Source organism: Dipodomys ordii, unplaced genomic scaffold (assembly GCF_000151885.1).
Source record: "Dipodomys ordii isolate 6190 unplaced genomic scaffold, Dord_2.0 Scaffold242, whole genome shotgun sequence".
NCBI lineage: Eukaryota > Metazoa > Chordata > Mammalia > Rodentia > Heteromyidae > Dipodomys > Dipodomys ordii.
In genome coordinates this window covers 137,260-161,999 of record NW_012267458.1, presented here as the reverse complement: position 1 = coordinate 161,999, position 24,740 = coordinate 137,260, and the positions used below count along the sequence as shown (strand labels likewise).

The 24,740-nt window shown below is 38.1% G+C and overlaps 1 protein-coding gene across 2 annotated transcripts in view; it reads left to right on the top strand.

The window, feature by feature from the left end:
• Nucleotides 1-23,140, top strand: part of Dpyd (dihydropyrimidine dehydrogenase) — a 693,666-nt gene extending 670,526 nt beyond the window's left edge. For both annotated transcript variants that reach the window (XM_013036036.1, XM_013036037.1), the window contains exons 21-23: nt 7,733-7,876; nt 19,354-19,494; nt 22,918-23,140. In XM_013036036.1, coding sequence (XP_012891490.1) covers nt 7,733-7,876; nt 19,354-19,494; nt 22,918-23,088 — 456 coding nt within the window. In that variant the 3' untranslated portion in view covers nt 23,089-23,140. The remainder of the gene's footprint in view (nt 1-7,732; nt 7,877-19,353; nt 19,495-22,917) is intronic.
• Nucleotides 23,141-24,740: the final 1,600 nt, after the last annotated feature.

Here is a 24,740-nt window from a genome sequence, read left to right as displayed (position 1 = left end):
CTTCTTCTAATTACCTACATAGCCTAGATATCAGCTGAGTCCACCTACTCTTGTCCTTCAGGAGTTATGACCAGAATCTCTAGAAATTACATTTTCTAGGTCAATCTGGCTATAAATTCCTGCTTTCATCGAATTCTGACCATCCTTTAAATCTTACTTGCTACTGGTGTCTGTTCTCTTCAGCTGTATGCCAACCCAACCATGAAACTCAATCCCTTTTCCCTGATTTTCTTCCAAATTTCTCATGAAGGCATGTAAGTGTATAGCAGACTTCATTAAATAGAAGTCATGGAGGAAGATTTAGATGCAACCATTTTAAAATAGAATATTAGCTATCCCTTTTTATAAAAATTCTCCAGCCATCCTATCATTGAGCTCTTCTGGTCCTCTCTACCCTGAGCTCTCCTCTCCCTTTCTGTTTTCCCCTCCTCCCCTCTCCTCTCTCCTCCTTTCCTTTGTCTTCTCCTCTCCTCTCCCCTCCTGTTCCCTCTTCTCTCCTTTTCTCCCCTCCCCTCCCTTCTTCTCCTCTTCTGTGGTTGGCATTCCTATTAGAGTTTATTTATTTTATCCTTTATTATCTTTAAGTAGTTGTACAAAGGGGTCTCAAATCAACCTGTACATTTATGCATGCAGTGCATCTTGATCACTGTCACCCCTCCTTTCTACTGCTCTCCCATGTTTCCCCACCCCCCCCCATCGCTTTCAGCTACCAGAACCCATTTTCATAGGTTTACTTTCTTCATGGATGTCACTCCAAATACACTTTGTCACTTTACAACAATTTGATCTCAGCTTGCCTTTCCCAGGGGATGCTCCTCACCTCTTGTGTTCTATCGTGCAGAGCAGAGCAGGGGGTTAGCACTCTGCTGGCTCCCAGCTCCTCTTCCGAACTGTCACCGTTCTCCCTCTAGACTTCCCTCCACCTGGAGCATATTCTCCCCTTTGCCTGACCCTACACCGTCATCCTCACTGCATGCCAGGCCACCACCACATCCTTCTCAGGTCTCAGCTCAGATGTCACCTATGCCAGACAATGCCTGACCCTGCAGCCTGGGTTCTGAACACCTTGTCATTACTCACATAACAGCCCCATGTTCCCTCAGCCACAGCCCTGGCCACAAGGTATCAAAACTGTTATTAGCTGAAGGCTCTTTAAGGTCACAGACTGTCTTTTCTATATAAATTTCATTTGTCTGGCACTTTATAGATGTTTCTCCTTAAATTTGTGAATCACAGCTTTTCATGAAGGTATGACATTACTTCATGTAATCTTTTTTATATTAAAAAAACTATTTTTTGCACTTCATTTCTTTCAGAAAGTAGTTATTTGGGATGTCTGACATTTCCAGCAACCAGTGTGGTTATTATTTTTTTGTATATAGGCATGTTTGTATCTAGGCATTTATTCCTCCACTAAATGGTTTTTAAAAAATGGAGTCTGGTTCTGTGCAGAATCCATCTCAAGTGGGTAAGACGGCAGCATTGGCTATGAGAGAGGAGACAGTTCAGGGGATTCAAGGGTTAAAATAGTCCCAGAATGCTGTGGAGCACTGTGGGACTCGTCATACTGGGCAAAGAGAGGTACCAGTGAAGGACTTCGCTTAGATGTATGAATACAGCAGAAGCTACAAGGCCTGGTGCAAGGATGTACAGATGAGAAGGATTGGGCTGGGCCTTTCCCAGGGTCAGGGATGCACAAACACACATGAAAAGAGAGGACCAGACACACAAGGCAGTACAAGCAGTTAGGGTTTATGGAAATAAATTGGCAGGCGTGCATTTCACAACCATGATTCCATCTAATGCATACACCAACCCCGTGATTTGGATACAATCATTCTCATTTCATTGATAAGTGAAATTAGTAGCAGACTAGTTAATAACTGACTCATAACCACACAGCTAATGACTTCAAAAATTATAATTTTTTCCATGCAAATTTGACTTCTAAATCAGTATCCCCTGAATACTCAGTGAATGTTGACTTTCTGTTTTTCCGTGTGATACATGGACTGTAATTTTGCTTTTGGCTGATTCAAACATCATATTTTTTTTATCAAAAGTGGCATGCATATGTTTTCTGTGTCCAACCCCCCAGGCAGGTCCCAATTTGCAACATCAGACAGCTTATAGCATCATAATATCACGTGGTCAGTAGATGGTTCTTCTTTCTCCTTTTATTTGCCACTATCCAATTGCATAATATCAGCAAAATTTGCTCACCATTCTATCAATAATTAAGCATTATATGACAATTACACATGAAGAAATCTGAGTTTCTGAATCTAAATCATCAAAATGAATGTAAATAAAAAGAAAATGAGAGTCAAAAGTGTGTGATTATTTTTACAATGGAGTAGCTATACTGAGCAGGAAAGAGTTCAGTTCCACTCCACACTATATCACCGCATGCTGAGCCCACAGTGAACAAAGTGTGTGAGGATTATTTTGTACAACAGACCAGGGAGTACATGAGCACAGCATTATTTTACATGAGTCCCCACATTTTTATATTTTAGATATCCAAAAATCTACTTCAATGGCCTTGGTGAGTTGTTGTTTTTTTTTTAAACTTACTCTATAAAGATTTTGTTTTTGTTTTTGTTTTTCCTCCAATTGTGGAACATTTGATTGAGTACAAGCAATTTTCTAAGGATTTTGGTAGATCATGTTTTCAGATAAGTGGAAAAACTGAATATTATTCTTGCTATATAATTCAATTGGACCCAAGCCCTGAATGAATAGTGGAAAGAAATTATTACAAAATTGATAATGATGATAACAGTGAACAAGCCATATGGGAATTATTTGGCCTCTAATTTAACACAGGATATAGTTCCTGGCCCATAATAACATTTGATAGTATATTTGTTGAAAAATGTAAGCAATGGTTAAGTAGAGTAACAATGTCCTATGTAAATACCTTATGACCAACGGATAGGTATGTTTTTTACCTCTGTCATCCGTCACTCTGTCAGTATATACACATCTACCACATATATACACATATATATATAATATGATTAGTTGGCTAATCATATGTATATACATAATATACACATATATAATAAAAATGATTAGTTGTATTTATATATAATCCACATACACACATATACAAACAGTTGACTATGAAGGTAAATATGTATGTATCTACATGTGTGTGTCTCATATATATTGCATATATGTCAGTATACACATGAACTTTTATCTTTTTGTGCTTAACCTTGTAGATATCAAAGTAATTACTTTTACTTTTCTTGATGTTCTTGTTTCTAATCAGATAAGAGGATAATTACATTAAGCAAATCAAGCCAGACCCAAAGAAACATAGGCTGTATTGCTTCCCTCATTTGAAATAACTAGAATGTGCCTGTAAATCTATAAATAAACCCAATGAACAGTAAAAAGACAAATAATGACTCCTGGCCATGATTAATTAAACAGTACTCTAAACATTCACACAGTGAGAACAAAGGAGAATATTCTTAGGAGAGGACCACAAGGGCTCAATAGCTATGTGCATATGATCACATAAAATGATGCTTACCAAAATGAGCTCCAAGAAATGGAAATGAGGCTCTTTTATTGTACTGTTTTGCCTTTTTTTCTTTTCTTCTTTCTTCTTCTTTTTTTTTTTTTGGTTAACTCCTTCCTGTCACCGTTTTTTAATTTCTGCACCCTTCATCTTGTATAAGTAAGTTTATCTGATTTGGGGAAGGAAAGGGGAAGCATAGAAATGGTGGGACAAAGGGTGAAGCAATTCAGCAGTGAAACCCACTATGCTGGAAATGAACTATGGCACTATGAAGGGAAGGAAGTCAGGAGTGGAAAAATCTGGGAGAGAATGAGGGAGGACTGACACTGTTCAAAAGGAGATGTAGTCATTACCTGAATCATGTAACTGTAAACCCTCTGTACATCACCTTTACAATATATTTTTTAAAGCAACTAGAGGGGCTGAGAAAGTGGCTCAGTGGTAGAGTGCTTGCCTTGCATGCATGAGGCCCTGGGTAGATTCCTCAGCACCATATAAGCAGAAAAAGCTGGAAGTGGTGCTGTGGCTCAAGTGGTAAAACACTAGCCTTGAGCTGAAGAGCCAAGGGACAGTGCCCAGGCCCAGAGTTCAGACCTCATGACCGACCAAAAAAAACAAAAAACTAGAGTTGCCTTACTGTACTATAGACTATTACTACTAGCCAACTTGCTGTCATCCTCATTAAAACTGTGCAGTTTAAACCAGATGGTACCTGTGCTTTCTGTGTTGGAGACAAGAACCCTCTTTTTTATACCTTAATATGCTCCATTACCTTTAGATTGATCTGTGCATATATTATAATCCAAATAGACTTTTTCCCTTAAAGCTTTGCTGCCTTAAGGTATCATTGTTGATCCATTATGTTGTCTGTTTTCTATCGGCAATGTAATACTTTTTCTATCTGGAGAGAGACAGTTTTAGTGTGAGATACTGTTATCTTTAAATGAGTAGGATTTAGCTTTTCTGGCGAGAACAAATTCATCAATGATGAATCCCTGGAGAAACGGTTGCAACAAAAATCACACCACTTCTGAGCTTTGTTCAGTTCATCAGTTACAAAGCAGCTTTTGATAGTCCTAAAGAACTTTTTCCCTTTGTTGAAGAAATATAGCATGACGCTCGTATCCTCTCGCTTTGAGTTACTGCAGGCTACAACTTTTTCTGTAAGGAAATAATGAATGAAGAGGAAAAAAGCTCCTGCTGCTGCCTCTGCCAGGCCCCGCTGCTTCTCATCCTGCAATGGGAAATCAATTAACGATATGTTCAGGCAGAGATCTGAGCTAAATGCTTTCTTCATCTCACTGATTGTCCACGTGCACCGTAGCCAAACTACACATTCGTCCTTGCTTCTCCTGGGCTTTGTTCGGCTTTGGATTTGTCTTTGTCTGTTTGGGCAACCTCAGAACATCCGTGCTTACCCAAATGTAGTGTGAATAAGGTTGATCCTAATGGTGCGGGAAAGAATTGATCTGTAGTTTTAGGGAATTTAACTTCTAACACATTCAGATCCTACAGATACTTAAATGCACACTTTTGTTTTTTGAGGTTGTTTTTTTTTATGAGAAGCATACAACTTTCCTTACTAATGAAGGATACAAAATGTGTCTGGAAGCCTTGAATTTGGGGGTTCTTAGCTATTCTCCTCATGGCAGTGAGGAATTGCCAAAAAAAAAAAAACTAAAAAGAAAAGAAAAAAATCATTCAGAGGCATTTGATGTTAAGTAGGAGAGAGTAGTCTTTGCTGTTTTATGGATGGATTCTTTCAATGTAAAGAAAAATCCTTTCACTGATTTCTTCTAACCAACATTTTGAACTGAAAACTTCTTTTTTTTAGGATTAATTATTTGAAAAGAAAGAAAAAGAGAGAGAGGGAGGAGGGAGGTAGAAAGAGAGAGAGAAAGAAAGAGGAAGGAAACAAGGAAGGAAGGAAAGGAAGAAATAAAGAAAAGAAAGAAAGGGAGAGAGAAAAAAGAAAAAGAAAGAAAGAAAGAAAAAAGAAAGGGAAGGAAAGGAAGGAAGGAAGGAAGGAAGGAAAAAAAGAGCAAGCAAGCTCATTAGAGCCATGGCACCATTAGGCACAAAAAGGCTGCATGATAATCTATATAGATGGCAAATATGTAAAAACTTACAGAAAATATCAGGCTCCTAGGCTGTTTTACATGGAACATCAATGGTTGGTCAAATGTCAATTATCATCATCGTTGTCATCATCATCATCATCATCATTGTCTTCCTCATTACAACAATTTCAAATCATGGTTTCCATTTAACTGTTAAATCTCCTTATTTAGAGAAGGAATAGTCTAAACAGAAAATAAAGAAATCTCTGATTTATGCTTAAAGAAAATGAATCTACAAATCCCCTAAACTATGTTCTCTTGAAGGACCTTTGAAAAACTCAAATGGAATTAGATGGTGTTGAGCAAAGAAAGTGCCATGCCCTCAGGGAGCAAGGATAATGGCTCTGGAGTTTTATATCGTGTAGCACGTGATGGACGCCCTGCGAGGTGTTATCAAGACCCAAGGGCATTGTCTCAACAGCAGGTGTAATCCTCAGCTCCTCCTTTATCCCTGGAGAAAAAAAAAGTCATTTCACAAGATGACATTTTATATAAGCATTTTTTCTGCATTAAGAAGGCTTATATATGGGATAAATATTGAGAATTTGTTTTATACTCTTGCTTTTTAATGCTTTCAATAAGACAGCATCTCAAAAATATTCATATCATTTTCTTATTTACTTCCATTCAATATTTTAATGTAGAATAGCATTAAGATATAGAGATGAAGTACATAATTCAAATCTAATAATGTATAAATGAACTTGGCAGTCATGATGCAGTTTTCATTTACTTGACTTGTTACATAGTTATAGTGAATGGATCATGAAAATAACAACCTTGGATATTTCTACATAAATAGATTCTTGACTAATACCAATTTAACAGTTTCAGATTGCCTTAAGCAGAATATGGCTCAAGTTTAGTTTAGCTACACCAAAGATCTCTAGAGGACAAGAGAACTCATTTTTCCGGAGTAGGATGAAGACAACATTCAGAAAGGAATGTGGTTTTTGCCCCTCAAAGTACTTGTTAGGTGAAGAGATCAGGATGACCTTGAAGTAGCAGTAGTTTTTCCAAAACTCCATCAAATAAATAAACGGGCTTTGTTCTACTAGAGAAAGAGGGTGTCTGTGTGGCAGGAAGAGGTTGTTGTTGATGGTGTTTTACTGTATTAGACAAACCTAGCAGTGCTAAAGTACAGGCTGACACAAAACATTTGGAATTCAATGGTGTCTGTCATCAACAGTCTATGTCAGATAGAAGGTTCTAGAAAAGGAGAAGGACACAGTGAAGAGGAAATAATTGTGGAATAACAAATGAGATAAGGGCATTTCCATGTTAACTTGAAACCACTTAGCATTTTTCCGTGACACCCAGGTATCTTTCTAAATGAACTTTTGTAAAGTACAATTGAATAACCTTGACACTTAAAGCTGGGATGGTTTTGAATACTGATAGAGTTGCGTTAAGCACAGTGATATAGCCTCTCCTTTTCATGTCTATTTTTGCCTCCTTCTGCGATACTAACTTTACTTTCTGTACAGAGAAATCAATATTTGTTACCATTTGGTTTTTCCACCATTCCAGTAAATTGCAATCAACATTAGCTACTGTCTTTAAAGAGATGTTGTAGGAATTTGAACATAGTAAAATTAGTGCTACAGATTAGAACTGTGGCCCAATAACTTGGCTATTGACAAAAGCATTTGTCAGACACTATAGCTGTGTCAACATCATACTAAAATCCTGAATGGGTAAGAGGAAAAGCATCTCCAGCTCCCACCTCTGTCTGTAAAAACCAAGCAAATGGGTTAACTAATTGCTATTTTTTAAGTGAATGGATTGGGTTGGTCATGATGAACTTCCTCCACTTAGAAATGTATCTTAATTAACATTTTGTAACTAATACATCCATATTCGGTAAAGGCATTGAACTCTTGTGTTCTTTGTAATAACTAATTGAATCTGATACCTACAAAACTAATGGACTAAGCATGAATGAAGACCGCATTATAGAAGCATGAAACAGTCCAGTACACATGTTCCTTTGTTGGTTGTATTTCTGTGTTTATATCCTTTCTTTTTTTTTCTTCTATGCACAGACATACTTTCTTATTTGTATTTTTCCCTTTAGAAACTGCCAAACTTTGGACCTTATCTTGAACAGCGCAAGAAAATCATAGCAGAGAACAAGATGAGATTGAAAGAACGAAATACAGCTTTTGTGCCACTTGAGAGAAACTGTTTTAGTCCCCAAAAACCTATCCCTGCCATCAAGGTAAATATTAAGCCAAATGTACAAATGTGTATATTTTACTAGTAAATATGCAAATGTAGTTCAAGTATTTATTTTCTCCATAAATGTCTCACTGATGTTTCTTCCTTTGGTGAAACTAGGACTTGAACACAAGACCTGGGCCTTCACATTGTGTGTGTGTGTGTGTGTGTGTGTGCGTGCGTGTGTGTGTGTGTGTGTGTACCAGTCCTGGGACTTGAACTTAGGGCCTACGTGCTGCCCTTGAGCTTTTTTGACCAAGGCTAGTACTCTTATCACTCATCACTACTTCTAGCTACCTTTTGGTGGTTACTTACAGTTAAAAATCTCATAGACTTTCTGTCTGGACTATCTTCAAGCCATGATCTTCAGATCTCAGCCTCAAGAATGACCAGGATTACAGGTGTGAAACACTGACCCCAGACTCAGTTAGCTATTAAACTCAAGGCTCATGCTCTATCCTTTGAGTCACAGCTTCACCTCCAGCTTTTTGCTGGTTAATTGGAGATAAGAGTCTCTCAGATTTGTCTACCCACACTGGCTTGAAACCAGGATTCTCAGATCTCAGCCTCCTGAGTAGTTAAAATTACAGGCATAAGACCCTGGCATCCAGCTTTTATTTTTACACATACTAAAAGTTTCTGAAATTTCGTCTAAAATTTTAAAAACTACAAGTGAATTATTGAACAACTTCTATTTGTAAAATTTACACTTTTGTATATTTTATATTCAGGGCAGTATTAGGTTTGTGTTTCATGGAATTTTCTGTGGTTAAATGTGTGGGGAAATACTAAATTAAATTCTTTTTCTTCTCATTGTCAGTTTTTAAAAAAGCCTCCTATATGTCATTCAAGACAACTAAATGGTTATATGTAACATCAAACTATCTGTAGCCTTCCATTTTAGAAAACAACTGTCCCTGATTTAACTTCAGGACAACCTATAAATTTATTGGGATCCATTTTCTGGATAAAACAAAATTTACCATTAAAACTGAATTGTGCTCAGGCCTATAGTTTTAGCTGCTCAGGAGGCTGAGATCTAAGTATCCCTGTTCTAAGCCAGCCCAGGCAGGAAACTCTGTGAGACTCTGATCTCCAATGAACTACCAGAAAACCAACAATGGCACGGTAGCTGAGAGCCATAGGGTGTTAGCCTTGAGCAAAAGAGCTCAGGGACAGCATGCAGGCCCTGAGTTCAAGTCCCATGACTGACAAAAAAAAATTACCCAAATTGTGTATATGTGTTACTTTTGCCTATTTTCTTTTTTTCTTTTAACTCCTGAATTTGAGAGAAATGTAGGAGGCGTTGCCTTTCTCCGTGGGCCTCAGACCTTGTTCTTTTTGACCTTGCATTGTTTCTGTTGTGCTTTCACACAGCCAGCTGCCTTTCACTACTCTACTCTTACTTTTTGCATTTCCCAACAGTGTTTCTTTGGTCCTTGACATATACCGTCTTTCCTTCTTTACTTTTCCTGGTGGATCCACATTATCTGTTTTCATTTTTAATGTTATCTCTCTGCCAGTCATCCGTTCATGTTAGCTGGTTTTCTCCCTCCTCTTGTCTAGCCTTGATACAGATTCCTCTGCTCCATAGTTTAAATTCTTCCACTCTGCTACTCACTCTTCCACTCACCCTAGACTTCTCCCTGTTTGTTAAGTGGTCTCAGTGTCCTACAAATGTAACAGAGAGCCTCAGCTGTGCATTTCTGTTTTTAATCTACCCCCCAACTTCCTGGTGCGAATGCTACAACCTGCGTATAATACTATTCTTAGTGGTAACACTATTTCTAAACAAATCATACCTCACATTGTTTATTCTCCTCTTTCAAAATACCTTGGTTATGATTTAATGGTGTGTTACCATGCAGGTAGGCAGTTTAACTACTTGTCAATCAGCAAGTATTGATAGAGCATTTGCTGTGTGTCCAGCAGTGTATGCAAAGCGTTCTGAGAGCACACCAGGGCATGGCCCAAGGCTCAGGGACTTCCGGGATCTCGGTAGAGATAAGTCATTAACATGTATTTATTATGCACTGGTGGACAACCCAGGAATTATGCGAGAAACTAGGAATACAACATGAATTTTAAAAAGAAGGGAATCTATCCTTATGGAGCTAATAGTCTAGCAAGGGAGAAAGACACATGTTAAAAATTATTTACAGTTCAATCAAATATGTACAAAATGCTCTGGGAAAACAGAGGAGTGAACAGGATTAGTTCTGCCTCGGGTAATTGTGGAAAGCTTCACAGAGATGGTGATATTTAAAATGGAGTTTAATAAATTAGTGTTAATTAAGCAGAGAATTAATAATAAAAGCTAATATTTATTGAGTTCTTATGAGGTTTCAAGCACTGCTACATGCTTGTAAATTAGCTCATTTAAGCTTTTCACAAGAACCCTGTGAGATACTTATATTATTCCTATTTTACTGAGTAGGTAATTGAAAACAGAGAGGTCAAATAACTTGCTGGGGTCACACAGCTAGAAAGGTATTAATAAGGCCAAGATCTGATTGCAAAGCCTAGCTCTAGAACCTGAGCCATCAAGCACTGTCCTCTCATAGGAAAAATTAAAAATGAAAGAAGGAAGGCTACATTTCAAGCAATCCAGTCTGTTTGTGAGCATAATATTCAAACGTACTTGTAATAATACACAGTCCTGGCATCTTACACCCATCTGCAATCCCTGAGTCAAGGTGATAGTGCCATCTCAGCGTAATAAAGCCATTCTTTTGTGAAATAGAAACTCATAGAAAAGACAACTGAGATGCAGCAATGAGGACAGCAACCTGAATTCAGAGGCTTGTGCTGGTGAGACACATCCTCTACCCCTTGAGCCATGTCCCCAGTCGTTTTTGCTTTTAATTTGTTTTTCAGGCTAACTTTACCAGGGCCAGGCTTGAACCTGCATCCTCCTATCCCTGAGTAGCATACACGAACACACCCGGATTCTTGGACAACCTTAACACAGTCTAAAAGTGCATGGGGACAGGGTGATCAAAACACAAAGTGTCCCAATGAGAGCAATGTGAGTGGTGATGGCTAATGCTACCCGGTGACCACCTAGTCAGAACCGGAAGTCCTTGCTCACCACCAGGCCAGCCTCTTCTCCTCACTACATGGAAGCTGAAAACTGTCCCCAGCGGCCCTCCGTCCTACCCTGGGGAAAGCTAGGCCCACCCTGAGGATGGTCTCTCCATCCCCCATCTGCATATGTTCATTTCCATGTCATAATGAAGACCCCGAGCAAGTGTCTTACTGCATGGCAGAAGTGTAGATCCTGTAAGGTCAACACAAAGCAAAGGTCCCTGAGCAAGAAGCAAGCAACCGGGGTCAGTGCTGGAAGGCTGAGAGAAAAGAAATAAAAGCAGAGTGAGTAAGCTGGCGTCCACCAATGGGTATAAAATTTGATGAGCCCAGACGAGCCTGGGCCCCTGTAGAGAATCCACAGGTGCATCTGTCCTAGAAAGCAAGCAAGCCCATGATGCCTCCTATTGGAGGGGCTTTTGTCTCCTGGCTGAGGGACAACGGAGGTGACAGTGCGCACATTTGGCCCGGTTAATCGAGAAACGTGTTTTATTCCCAGGCAGCATATAACGAAGACTTGAGAGTCTGCCAAGACTTATAAAGCCCTCCAAATGCTTCTCACTTCTGTTGATAGATATGAGAATGAATTCTCATCCTCTTTATGAAGGCAGGAATGTATCTCTAACGTCTATGAATTTCTGGGCTGGAAAATGAATGGTTTAGAGGCTCTAGTGATGTTTTCATCTCTTCTTCCTGCTGCTTCGAGTAAGAGATGGACTGCATCTCATAAGACTGGTAAGACGGTGTCAGCAGGAGACCAGTCAGTCTGATGGAGTGGTTTATTATTTCAATTGAATTGTGAAAGGAAAGAGAAAAGTACTCAGATAAAACTGTAAGACCATATTAGATACTCGGGAGCGTAAAGAGGGTAGCACAGAAAGAAAAATAGTGGAAGACTTGGCCGGCAATTTTCAGAAGAAACCAGAAAAATAGGCTGCAGGCAACATTAATATTCTCAGTTGTCTATCTACCAACAAGTAGCAGTTGAAAAATTTATCACACACTGAACTTTAAGAATAAACTGAACAGAATTTGGTTTAAAGCCAAGCATCTCTTCAGTCTTGTGGGGATTTGTTGCGAATATGGCAATACACGTGAATATGTTATAGAATAAATAGGAGTAGTTATATTTTGTACCATACGTTGTATGCTGTAGGACATAGAGAATATGTATTCGATGTTATAGGATACATGTTAATCGTTATAGTTTATAGACTAAAAGGGTCTAGTTGTAGTCTATAGAATATGGTATGTGGTATAAGAGATAGAGAATGTGTTATGCATTGTCTTACAGGATATATGTTAATAATTGGATGTTTTAGGATACATAGAGGAACCCTGTAAGCATCTGCAGCATTCATGGGAAATTCCCACTCTGAAAAAAAATCATCAAATTGACTGGCTGAAAATGTCATCTTGCAAAAGAAAGAGGACTTGCTGCATTATCTTATTTCAGGCTCCTTCTAAAAGTTGTGTGTGGTAGAGGGAAAAGTGGCTAACGGAACCTGAAGGATAGAGACTGCCAGGTGGAATTAGAGATGGTTAGGCTAAGGAAAGGGACATGAGGGCCAGGGGCTTCATCATGGTGGGCTAGAATTTATGGCAGTTGCCCAAGTAGCAGATAAGGGGCCTGTAGCTGGCCAGACTGAAGGTCACTTTAAGGGGGTCCTATTAACCTTTTATGTTTGTAACTGACCCAATGGAGACTCATCTCAAGGTACAAGGGAAGGAGGTAGGTTATTTACTGTCTGTACCAAATGTGCCTAGTCTTTGTCATTCTGGGAAAGGTGCCTGCCAGGTCCTGTGAAGGAAAGGAGCATGCGAGCTATAAGAATGGAGACTATTAGACTAACAGGTTAGAAGCGCTAGAGTTTCAAGAGACATGAGTTTGGAGAAAACATTAGGACAATAGAAATACATTCCGGTCTATTAAGAGGTGTCTCTTTTTTTCTTTTAAAAAGCAAATTTAGCCGGGTGCCAGTGACTCACACCTGTAATCCTAGCTACTCAAGAGGCTGAGATCTGAGGATCACAGTTCAAAGCCAGGCTAGGCAGGAGAGTCCGTGAGACTCTTGTCTCCAGTTTCCCCTGTGGCTCAAGCAGTAGAATGCTTGCCTTCAGCTGAAGAGTGCAGGGACAGCATCCAAGCCCAGAGTTCAAGCCTCACAACCGACAAAAACAAACAAACAAAAAGGCAAAAAATAAAAGCAAATGTACACCCACTACTTAGAACAGAACAAAAAGGGTCAGGCAAACATGTGAGAGTGAACAACATAAATTAGGTGATGATATCCCAAAAATACACTTCATGCCACTGAATATCCTGTAAGAACTTGCTTTGTTAAAGTGTGGTCATCCCTTACAGAGAGGACACTAGGTTCGGGGCCATAGAGATCCACAGTGAGCCAGCCTTCTCCACAGCCTCACCCATCTGTCTCTCACTAGCATGCTTCCCCCACTCCTCCCTCACCCCTCTGCCTTGTGTTTCTTGGTGTCTTGTGTGTGATTGCTTCTCTCTCCTTTAGGGCCACTCTATGTCTTTGTTTCCTGAATCACAGTTTATCACATACCCAACAGGGCCCTCAGTCAGCACACTTCTACTGAATTCAAATGCAGCAACTACTTTTCTTTTTAGTTTTCCCTCTCTTCCTTCCTTCCTTCCTTCCTTCCTTCCTTCCTTCCTTCCTTCCTTCCTTCCTTTCTTTCTTTTTTTCTTTCTTTCTTTCTTTCTTTCTTTCCTTTTCTTTCTTTATCATTGTTGTTGTTGGTCATGGGGCTTGAACTCAGCGCCTGGGTACTGCCCTGAGGTCCTCTGTTTAAGGCTAGTGCTCTACCACTTGAGCCATAGCTCCACTTCTGGATTTCTGGTGGTTAGTTGGAGATGAGTCTCATGGACTTTCCTGCCCAGGTTGGCTTCAAACCGTGATCCTTAGATCTCAGCCTCCTGAGGGGCTAAGATTACAGGTGTGAACCACAGGCACCTGGCTAGTAGCTACTGTTCTAAGTGTACAGACCCTCTTTCTGCCTCTTAACTCAGAGGATCTAGTAGATATCAGTAGCAGGTTGCATGCTATATTTTTGAAATTTCCTTTTTTTGTATGAGACTGTTGTACTTCTTTGATGAAAAATAAACATTGCTCCAGATCCTTTAGAAAGGAAAACTTGAATGTAGGAGTGCTTTATAAAGGTCTTGGAAAAAGTTAGAGCAGAAAGACAGAGTATAATCCCAATGAAATTCTAGAGAGAGATCATTAAACTTCTGACTTTGAAGCATTAATAAAGGAAGTAATTATTTAGAATCAGCATAAGTTCAGTGTATCCATTTCCTATGTTGATAGGCTTATTAAGCAAGGAAGTGATATTATGTTCTTATATTAAAATATAAGAACATGTTACCAAGGGGCCTGGTGACTCATACCTGTAATCCTAGCTACTCAGGAGGATAAGATCCAAGGATCAAGGTTCAAAGCCAGGCAGGCCTGGAAAGTCTGTGAGACTCTTATCTCCAGTGAATCACCAAAAAGTCAGAAGGGAAACTCAAGGGGTAGAGTACTAGCTTTGAGAAAAATAAAGCTCAGGGACAGTGCCCAGGCACTGAGGTTCAAGTCCAAGGACTGGCACAAATGACACTGGTAGTTGCATTTGTAAGGAAATGGTTAAGTAATTAGACAACTACATCCAGGTAATTAAAATAGTACACCATTTAGGTTCCACGTTGGTGCCCTTCATCCTGACCTATGAAGGATGCATGTCTGTAGCAAATGTTAGAAAATATGCTGATCAGATGTGAAAACCTCACACTGAAATGAACAGCTAGTATGCCAGCTAATAATCACCATGTGAAAATACTTCAATCAACTATAAAAATAGGTCAAAAACTAATAAAATGTATATAATCACAAGGAGAAAATAAGAAGCATCAGAGATCAAGTCTCTCTCGTTCCTCGCTCTTTGGCCCTAAACTTTATATCAAACAGAAATATTGACTGATCTACCTTTTCAAAATGCTTGTGTTTATCCTTAACAATAATTAATTGATAAAGAGGTGATCTTGCCATTCTGTAGATCTCCATAATGCCAATTCATGAATAGTTACATTAAAATCAAATGTATCATCTATAATTTAAAGGACTCAGCACCACTTTCTCTCTCTCTCTCTCTCTCTCTCTCACACACACACACACACACACACACACACACACACACACACCTACACATAAACAATTCTCCTAATCAGGGTTGGTTACAGCAGGCTGCTCAACCTTTGTACACGCAGACTCTGCATGGAATAATAAGTGTCAGGTCCCTAACCTCTGCAGATGTGTGCCCAGGAGGGATTCAAGGAGCCATATGTGCACAATGATTATACGCATCTTTCCGCAAACTCCAAATTCTGGAACATGTACCCAAGGGTATTCATGAGCTGACAGTGTACCTGCTAGATTGGGGTTTTATATAAATATCCATATTTTCAGCCACTAGGAATGAGGATTCATTTTCCTTGATATTCTTTCCCAAAATGATTTAGAATAATTACCCTTATTTTTACTGTCTTCCAAATTTAGAAAAACAAATGTAATTTTCTTATGGAAATATATATGTATATATTTGTATATATGCATATATATAAAAAGAATGTGCAATGAACTTTCAACACTCTTTGTGGACAGCTTCTAAGGACTGCAGTGATCTTGGTTTTTTTCTTTTTTTCATATTAAATAATGATTATTTTTTAAAAAAGAGGACAACAGCAAATCAGCTACAGAGAATAAAAGTCCTATTTAATGTACACTGAGTGTAGACTTGCTTTTCATTAAGTCTCTTCAGCATATATATTGGGAGAGATTCAAGAGCTCTCTAAGCTTTGATGACTGTCTAGGGAATTAACTGATTAAACATCTTTTGAAGAATATCTAACTGGGATTTTGGTCTTCATATTGTTTCAGTATTATAAAACAACTATTTTGTTTGCTTACTATTTATTGAAAAAATATTTCTATTACATGTAGCCCTTTCTACTTAGATACTAACCTTATGAATTTAATATCTTAAAACATTATTACAAGGTATCAAAAAATCCAGATTCTTTGACTGTCTTATGTACAAGGCTCATATTCAGCAGAGTAAATACTATCCTACCTGTGTTTACTATTACAATATATGTTTAGTCCATAGATACATGTGTAGAAGATACCCTTATTTAACAAACAGTTGAGTACGCACTACATTTTCGTTGATCTGCAAGAACAAGATATACCAAGTGGTACAGATGATGAAATTAGCTCACAGAAAAACTACAAAAAGGGAGCTAGATTTAAATAATATATTATATATAATATTAATATATAATAATATATGTTAATAATATATATAATACTATATAACCTGAACCAAGTTTTACTGAATGAGGATTAACAAAGGAGGTACCATAGCAGAGTGCTTGTGGCCCTGTGATTGTATATTTGATGTTCATAAGCACTGGTCTGAGTCCATGATGTAATTTTTTTTAATCTTGGACCATAGTCATTCACAACATATATGAAACTTAAATATGAAAATGTTTTAAAATGATAGCACTGTCCTGAAATATAGTTAAAAACTCAAATATTATCTGTTATCATTAGTGCCAGAAAATTGGTTTAAAAAATCATAAACCATCAGCAGAAAGTGGGGGAGAGAAGGAAGGAGGAGGAGGAGAGGGAAAGGAAAGAAGGAGGAAGGAAGGAAAGGAAAGGAAGGAAGGGAGGGAGGGAGGGAGGGAGAGGGGAAAGGGAAATGAGAAAAGGAAGGGAAAGAGGTATAACAAAGAAAGAGAAATGAGTATTCACATGTTGACATTTGGTTAGAAAAGGAAAAGGAAGGTTTGGGGAAAACCATGAAATAGTGACATGTGAAGTATCTTTGACACATCCATTGAACTGAAAAATGTGATTGGAAGACAAAGAATAATGTTTAAATATTGTGGTACATATAGAAAGAGGATTCAAAAGATACTGCAGATTAAGGACTTGGAAGATAACAAGTGAGTTATTGGAGTAGGAAGAAATTGCAATAAAACATAATTCTGAATTATATGTCTCCATGATTGGGAAAAATCCTAAGGTAATATTATTCACAATATTAAAAATCTACCAGGGAAGATCCAGTTTGGTGTTCGTGATCAGTTCAATGAGTGACAAAATTGTGGTTCTAATTCCAAGTGACAAAGTTTTTTTGTCATGCAGCTGAGAGATGCTGACCATGAACTTGTGAGAGCAATTCAGAATGGAGATACAGATGTGGCCGTCAAGTATCCACCTACAGACAGAGGATTGTTGAAATTATAATGTCAGCACACTGAAAAGAAAGTAGAAAAGCCAGGCCTAGAAATTTCCATCATTTTTTTTATTGTAAACATGCTGTACAGAGGGGATACAGTTATATGAGTTAGGCAATGAGTACATTACTCATCGAGCATTGTTACACCCTCCCTTATAATTTTCCCACTATCCCTTCCCTCCCTCACCTCCACCACTCCTCCCCCCTCCACAAGTTGTAAAGTTATTTCCAATATACTGTCCTGTGTGTATCCTTGTTGCAATGGTTCATCTTGTGTTCTTGTTTCAGCATTTTGTTATTCCCCTTCCCAAATTAGATAAATATATGTACCAGATGCAGAGTACCAAAATCTAGTACCATGACAACAGGGTACATACCATAGGGAGAAAAACATACAAAGGAAACAAAAAAATCACATAGTATATTAAAATCAACAACAAAAAAGAAAGACCTCTTGTGTCCATATCTTGGGGTTCATTTCGCTTAGCATCATCTTATACAGTCATATGTACATAGCTTTTGAGCTTTCCTGCTTATCTGATAAAATTATCCCAGATATATACTAATTATTGCAAATGAGGGAAACCATGGGACCTATATTTCTTTGGGCCTGGCTTACTTCACTTAATACAATTTTTCCAAGTCTTTCCATTTCCTAACAAATGAGGCAGTGCCATTCTTTCTGATGGAAGCATAGAATTCCATTGTGTGTGTATATGTGTGTGTGTGTATATGTGTGTATGTATGTATGTATATATATACCACATTTTCTTGATCCATTCATCATAAGTTTTTGACTACACAAATGAACTGCATAAATAATGTAAACTTTGTCTCTGTTTGAAAGCGTATTGTCATTTAGTGCTAACGTAGAAAACATTTTTAAAAGGACATTCAAGGGCATAAAAAGTAGTCTCAAAAATAAAATACCAAAGAGAATATGGAAAGATGGCTTTAAGAATAGTCAACCCTTCTTTAACATGGACCTTGAACTGAAACAAAAGATTCTCATTTTAAAAGTGAAAAACAAAAGAAGAGAATCTTGACAGCATACTAATTTGACAAACATTGTTACATTCTTCCGTTTTGTTTCACGAAACAAAGTGTTTCTTACTGTTGATGAAACATCCTCTTTCTGCCACATATTAAACACACTTCCAATTAATATGAAGAGCAAAGCAATGTGTAAGTGCAGGAAAAATCTTCATTGGTGACAGAAGAAAATTCTAGTTCTTAAAGTAAAAGAGCAAGTAGTATATAGGCAGCTCACACATGTAATCCTAACTATTCAGAAGGCTGAGATCTAAACACCTGAAGATCTGATTTCAAAGATACCCTAGACAGGAAAGTCCATGAGATGCTTATCTCCTGCGAACCTCCAAAAAGCCAGAAGTAGAGCTGTAACTCAAATGTTAGGGCCAGCTTTGTACAAAAAGCTGAGGGAGCGTTCCCAAGCTCCCCATTTCAAGCCCTAGTACTGGCACCAGAAAGAAAGAGAGAGAGAAAGAGAGAAAAAATAGAAGGAGACACAGAGACACACAGAAAGGGGGAGTGAGGGAGTGAGGGAGGAAAGAAGGAAGGAAGGAAGGAAGGAAGGAAGGAAGGAAGGAAGGAAGGAAGAAAGGAAGGAAGGAAGGAAGAAAGAAAGAAAGAAAGAAAGAAAGAAGGAGGGAGGAAGGGAGGGAGGGAGAGAGAAAAAGAAAGAAAGAAGGAAGGAAGAAAGGAGGGAAGGGGAGAGAGAGAGAAAGAAAAAGAAAGAAAGGAAAGAGGAAGGGAGGGTGGGAGGGAGGGAGAGAGGAAGGGTAGTAAAAGAGCATCAGATCTGATTAACTAGTGGATTCACTTAAATCAGAATGTTTAGATAATGAAATATATTCTTAAGACATAACAAGTGGGTGTGTTATCAAAGCATGTCTCACAATGAAAATCAAGACTCCTAATGTAAATATGAATGTTTAACATTCCTGTTCCCCCTCATCCTAGCCATCCTAGTTACGATCAGAAGTCCTCATATGAACACAGAACTGATGTGGTAAAGCAAGCCCTCTGAATCCTTTCTGTGGTGTCTTTCAGGATGTCATTGGGAAGGCTTTGAAGTATGTGGGAGCATTTGGTGATTTGAGCACCCTGGAGCAGGTTGTAGCCATGATTGACGAGGACACATGTATCAACTGTGGTAAATGCTTTATGACCTGTAATGACTCAGGTTACCAGGTAAGAAACTTGCTGGAATTAAAGCACATTCCTTCTGGTTTGGGGGACAAGAAACATCATCTCCTATGGCTCCGAAGTACAAATTCAAAGCAGTTAGAGAAAGACAGAGAAATAGTACACCAACAAGGAAAGCAAAATGGATCTGAACTAAGTGGCCCAAGCTCAAGCATGTGGGCCATTTTAAAATGCAGCTTTCTGGGATTCAGAGCATCTGCCAGGGGTTCATGGTAATGAGCATGGACTGATGTTAGGTAAATGAGGAATCATAACTTGGTAGATTTTTGGAAGGTAGCAAGTTGCCATCCCATAGTTTGAAGCACATGGATAAGATAGAACCCAAGCAGATGATGCCGAGAAAGAAGTCCAAACTAAAGACTGGCTACTAATGGAGGAGAGACCATGGGAGATGGTAAGGAAGACACAGGATTGTGGGTATCTCTCAGCATAACCAGAAGAAGGATTGCTTTCAGCATAGCTAAAACCATCTATGCCTTCTATTTGACTTCTGCACAGATGTATCTTTCTGACTTCTCACTCTTAACACAAGTAATTTTTTATAGGACAGAGGCCATTTATAATATGCCACCCTTTCATTTGCTTTATTATTTTAACATCATTCCATCACCCATAAAATTGGAGGGAGAAATCCAACTGCAAAGAGAAATTGGCACCAAATTGCAGACATTAGGAAAGCATTAGACTTTACTACTGAGGGAATATTGCCCTCCCCCTGAATGGAGTTGATTGCTTGGGCCTAGAGAGAATTGTCCTCCATTCAGTATTGATTGTTTGCACTTTCTCACCAACTACTTAGGAAGGTTGGCCCCAGAATTCGTTTGTATCTGGAAAAACCAGCGAGATGTATTTTTGCCACAGGAAGTGATTTCTAGGTAGTTTCTTCATTGGGTTTGCCATAGGGTAAAGAAATGAAAACAAAACAAAACAAAAAAACAGGGATTTGAGTCATTCTGCATGAGCTATGCTCTCAAAAATACATCTTAGGAACTTCTCTCATAATATCACTTTTCTTCATTTTCTTCTTATGTAATTATGAACTCTTATTTTTGACCTTCAACTAACAGAGTTTTCCAAATGCATAAAGGATAATAGTGAAGCCTTTAACAGTCTTAGAGATTGAACTCAGGGCCTGGGCACTGTCCCTGAACTTTTTGTGTGCTCAAGGCTAGAACTCTCACATGAGTCATAGCTTCACTTCTATTTTTCTGTTAAATTGATGATGAGATTCTCATGGACTTTCTTACCCTAGATGATTTTGAACCACAGTTCTAGATCTCTGCCTCTTAAGTAGCTAGGATTTCAAGCCTGAACCACCAGCACACATCATTGCCCACTCTGAAAGTTTTTTGTTTTTTGATTTTTTTCAAGATAAGGAGTTTGAAGAAAGCACATTTTAAGACTTGCTAAAAAGCAAGACTTGCCTATTAAAATTGCTCTAAAAACCTATAGGATATTATTTCTATGAAAATGTTTAAGCTATAAAGGAGTATTTAAAAAGTAAGATCCTTTTAAGAAATGATCAGTGGGATATTCTAAATACATAATAAAATGCCTCATCTTTTAAAAAAAAGTGAAGTTCATTCACCTTATTCAACTGAGGGGTAGGTCCCATGTTGCTCATGAAGAAAGTTTGCATATTTTTGACAGATATATTTAATTTCTAAAAAAAATCTCTCCTTAAGTTGACATTAGTTCTACCTCAATTTTTTTTACCTAATTGATTCTGGGTGAAAAGCATCTTTACCAATTATTTTCAAAACATCAGTCATACCATTTTCGCTTTGATTGCCTCTTTCTTCTGGCTAACTGGTCAAAGACAAATCAGGCAGTCCTGTAGTTTCCTAGCATCCAAGTTTTAATATCTCCAGTCTCAGAACTTACAGCTCCTACCTTGTAACTCTAGCCTTGGTATAACGTTAGTAATAAGGGTCACTTTAATAAGTGAAAAACTCACAAGCATGGATTAGAAAAGATTTAGAAAGTACTTCTCTAGCTCTTTTGTCTCAAAAGATTAAAAAGTAATCAAAATTGAAATTCTCAACTGAAGGTAAGTTTGTAAATTTGCAACTTTTTTAAGTATAAGGTTTTTAAGCCTAATTTTTAGCACTTACAAATTCCTTCATTGGATTACTGTGTATAAAAAAATACAGAAGAAAAGAAAATTGTTTCTATTCATATAAACCTAATTTGAAATTTTTTAAAAGCAGAGTAACAATTTATGTGGAGATTTTCTTATGGTTTATAATAGTTACAGTGCCTGGTCAGCTATTATAGAATTATTTCCTTTAAAAGTAACCTTTCATGCATTTAGGCAACTTATCTGGATTTATTGTGAAAAGACCATTTCACTTTTAAGTCCATAAAAGTAAGGGAAAAAAATAAAAGGTTTCCTGTCACTTCAATTAGGAATTTTTTGATTCTACATTATCTGAAGTTTCAGTAGCCATGAGTTTAACTAATGTTTTTACCAAAACTATATGTAAAATAATTGTATCTATTACTAAAAGTAGCTTTCTTTTCATCGTTTGTGTGTGTGTGTGTGTGTGTGTGTGTGTGTGTGTGTGTGTGTGTGTGTGTGAACTCTATTTGCAGCATTTATGTTACATTAGGTATTACAAATGACTTGTTTTAACTTGTTGAAATTTGTTCTGGGTTGGAAGAAAGAAAGAAGAAAGGAGGGAGCCAAAGGAGGGATGGAGGGAAGGAAGAAAGAAGGAAGGAGGGAGGGGCCTGGCCCAGGTTCTCCGGCTGAGGGGGTCAGGGCTGGGATGGATTTCTACTTGATGCTTTCTCCCTTTTGTGATTGAGCAATGCTTAAAATTAACTTGGAACTCCTCAACGTTCAAACTTACTATTATGCTAGCTGTTTTTTTATTCTTCCTTCTTTTTCTACTCTTTTCTTCTACACATATTATTTAAAATGTAAACCAGTTTAGTTCATTACCCCACCTGACAGTCAAGCCTTTCCAGGGTGTGAGGAGCTGGAGGAGGAGGAAGAGGAAGAAGGACAGGGGGAGGAAGAGGAAGAGGAGGAAGAGGAAGAGGAAAAGGAGCCCCAGGCAGGAGACTTCTTGTTCAGTTAGAACTGACCAGAGCCGTGTTCTGCTCAGACAAAGGTAGCTGGACACTTAGTTTGGTAGGAAATAGTTCCTCACACAATAAAAGAAAGTACCTCAAAGGATTTTTTTTTATTTTTTACAAAATATGTTTCTAACTTCAGGTCATTCCTTCTCTCTTCTTTTCTCCCCGGTCGGTCCAGCTGTTGCTACAGTTGCACCATGATGCTGGATGGACATGTATTTTAGAATGCAGCCCCAATGCAATGGAGATCACTATTGATGGTAAACTGAGTATGTGGCAGCCGTGGTGGACATAGCCATCTGTATTCTTTGTTTCTCTTTGCAGGCCATACAGTTTGACCCGGAAACACACCTGCCCACCGTTACTGACACCTGCACAGGCTGTAATCTCTGTCTCAGTGTCTGCCCTGTGATCGACTGCATCAAAATGGTTTCCAGGACAACCCCTTATGAGCCAAAGAGAGGCTTGCCCTTAGCTGTGAAGCCGGTATGTTAGAGCGACTTCGCAAGACAGCGCCTACGAGGTGCATCGACATATCTTCATCTTTTAAAAAAAGCGTGGCCATTCTGTGTAATTCTCTCCAGATTAAAATGTCTATAATTGCTAATAAATTTCTAAAGTATTTTTTTAATCTACTGCCAGTAACCAATTAATGGTCATAGCATAGAATGATTCTTTTCTGAACATCTCTGCTGCTAGTTACTGGGTGGCAGCTAATTGGATGTTCGCTGTCAGTTGTCTGTTCTGAAAAATCAGCTTTTTTTTTTCATGGCAATTAGTGTGACAATTTCCAAATTGCCCTACGCTGTGCTCCATCTATGATTTCTAATTGTATGAGAAATTCAGTATTTTGGAACAAAGTATACGTTAACATACAAGAAAATGTTTCCCAGGAAATTGGTGCTTTATTTTAAATTAAAAATTACCTGAGATTTTATACTGTTTCTAAGAAAATATAATTTGCACCATAATGGTCAAACGAAGAAAATCAAACAGTTAGGAATCATGGCAGAGAAAAAGGGGGAACCCTAGAATTTTCTGAGGCCCTCTTGGCTAACATAGCTTATTTTGGATGCTGGATAATCACCCCACTTGCATGTCACAGGTGTCCCCACTGCTCGCCAGTGGAGCCCATGAAACCCTTCTTTAAATATTGAATGTGTTTTCATAGTGAAATTAGATGTTATGGGGGAGATCCGGTTAATGCCGTTTCTTTGTTGTGCACAGTTCTGCTGTGTCTGCTTTTAATAGTAACCTTCATGATTATAGCAATTAATGTTTGAACAAAACCCAAATTGCAAAGCACTGAGTCACATGTGTGGTTATTCAGCAATGAAAACTATAGTATTGGTAATGTACATACAATATGTAAAACAAATATGGCTACTCTGTTTTATTATTTGGGCTTAATTTCAAAGGTAATGGAATAAGCCAGACACCAGTGGCTTACACCTGTAATCTTAGCTACTCAGAACACTGAGATCTATGGATCACAATTCCAAGACAGCCTGGACAGGAAAGTCCATGAGATTCTTATCTCCAGTTAACCACAAGAAAATCAGAAGTGGTGCTGTTGCTCAGAGTGGTAGAGCACTAGCTTTGAAAGAAAAAGCTCAGGGACAGTGCCCAAGCCCTGAGTTCAAGCCCATGACCAAAAAAAAAAAAGTAACAAATGAATAAAAAGAAATTTCTATTTTCTGAAATTGAATAATATTTTAGTATTTTTCTACTGCTCTGTTCTTGTAATCAGTAAATAGCTTCTCACATAAGTTCATTTATTTCTTCTTTGTGGTACATTTTAAAAGAAATCTAAGCAGCAAATCAAGAAGTAACAATTTGTGTCATATTCCTCTGATATATGTGTGATTGAGAAATGCTTACTGACTATGGAATTTATAGGATTGAATAATACCAAATAAAATTTTATAAAGCATTTTAAGCATGGTCTTTTGTTTTCTTTTTCAAGAATGCAACTTGTATCATCCATTTAGATTTTTTAAGGGATTTTTTCTTTTTTTATTGTGAAAATACTGTACAGAGGGGTTACAATTACAGGGGCAAGATAATGAGTACATTTCTTATCAAGCATTGTAGCCTCCTCCTTTGTTTCCCCTTCCCATCCCTTCCCATCCTCCCCCCACCCCCCC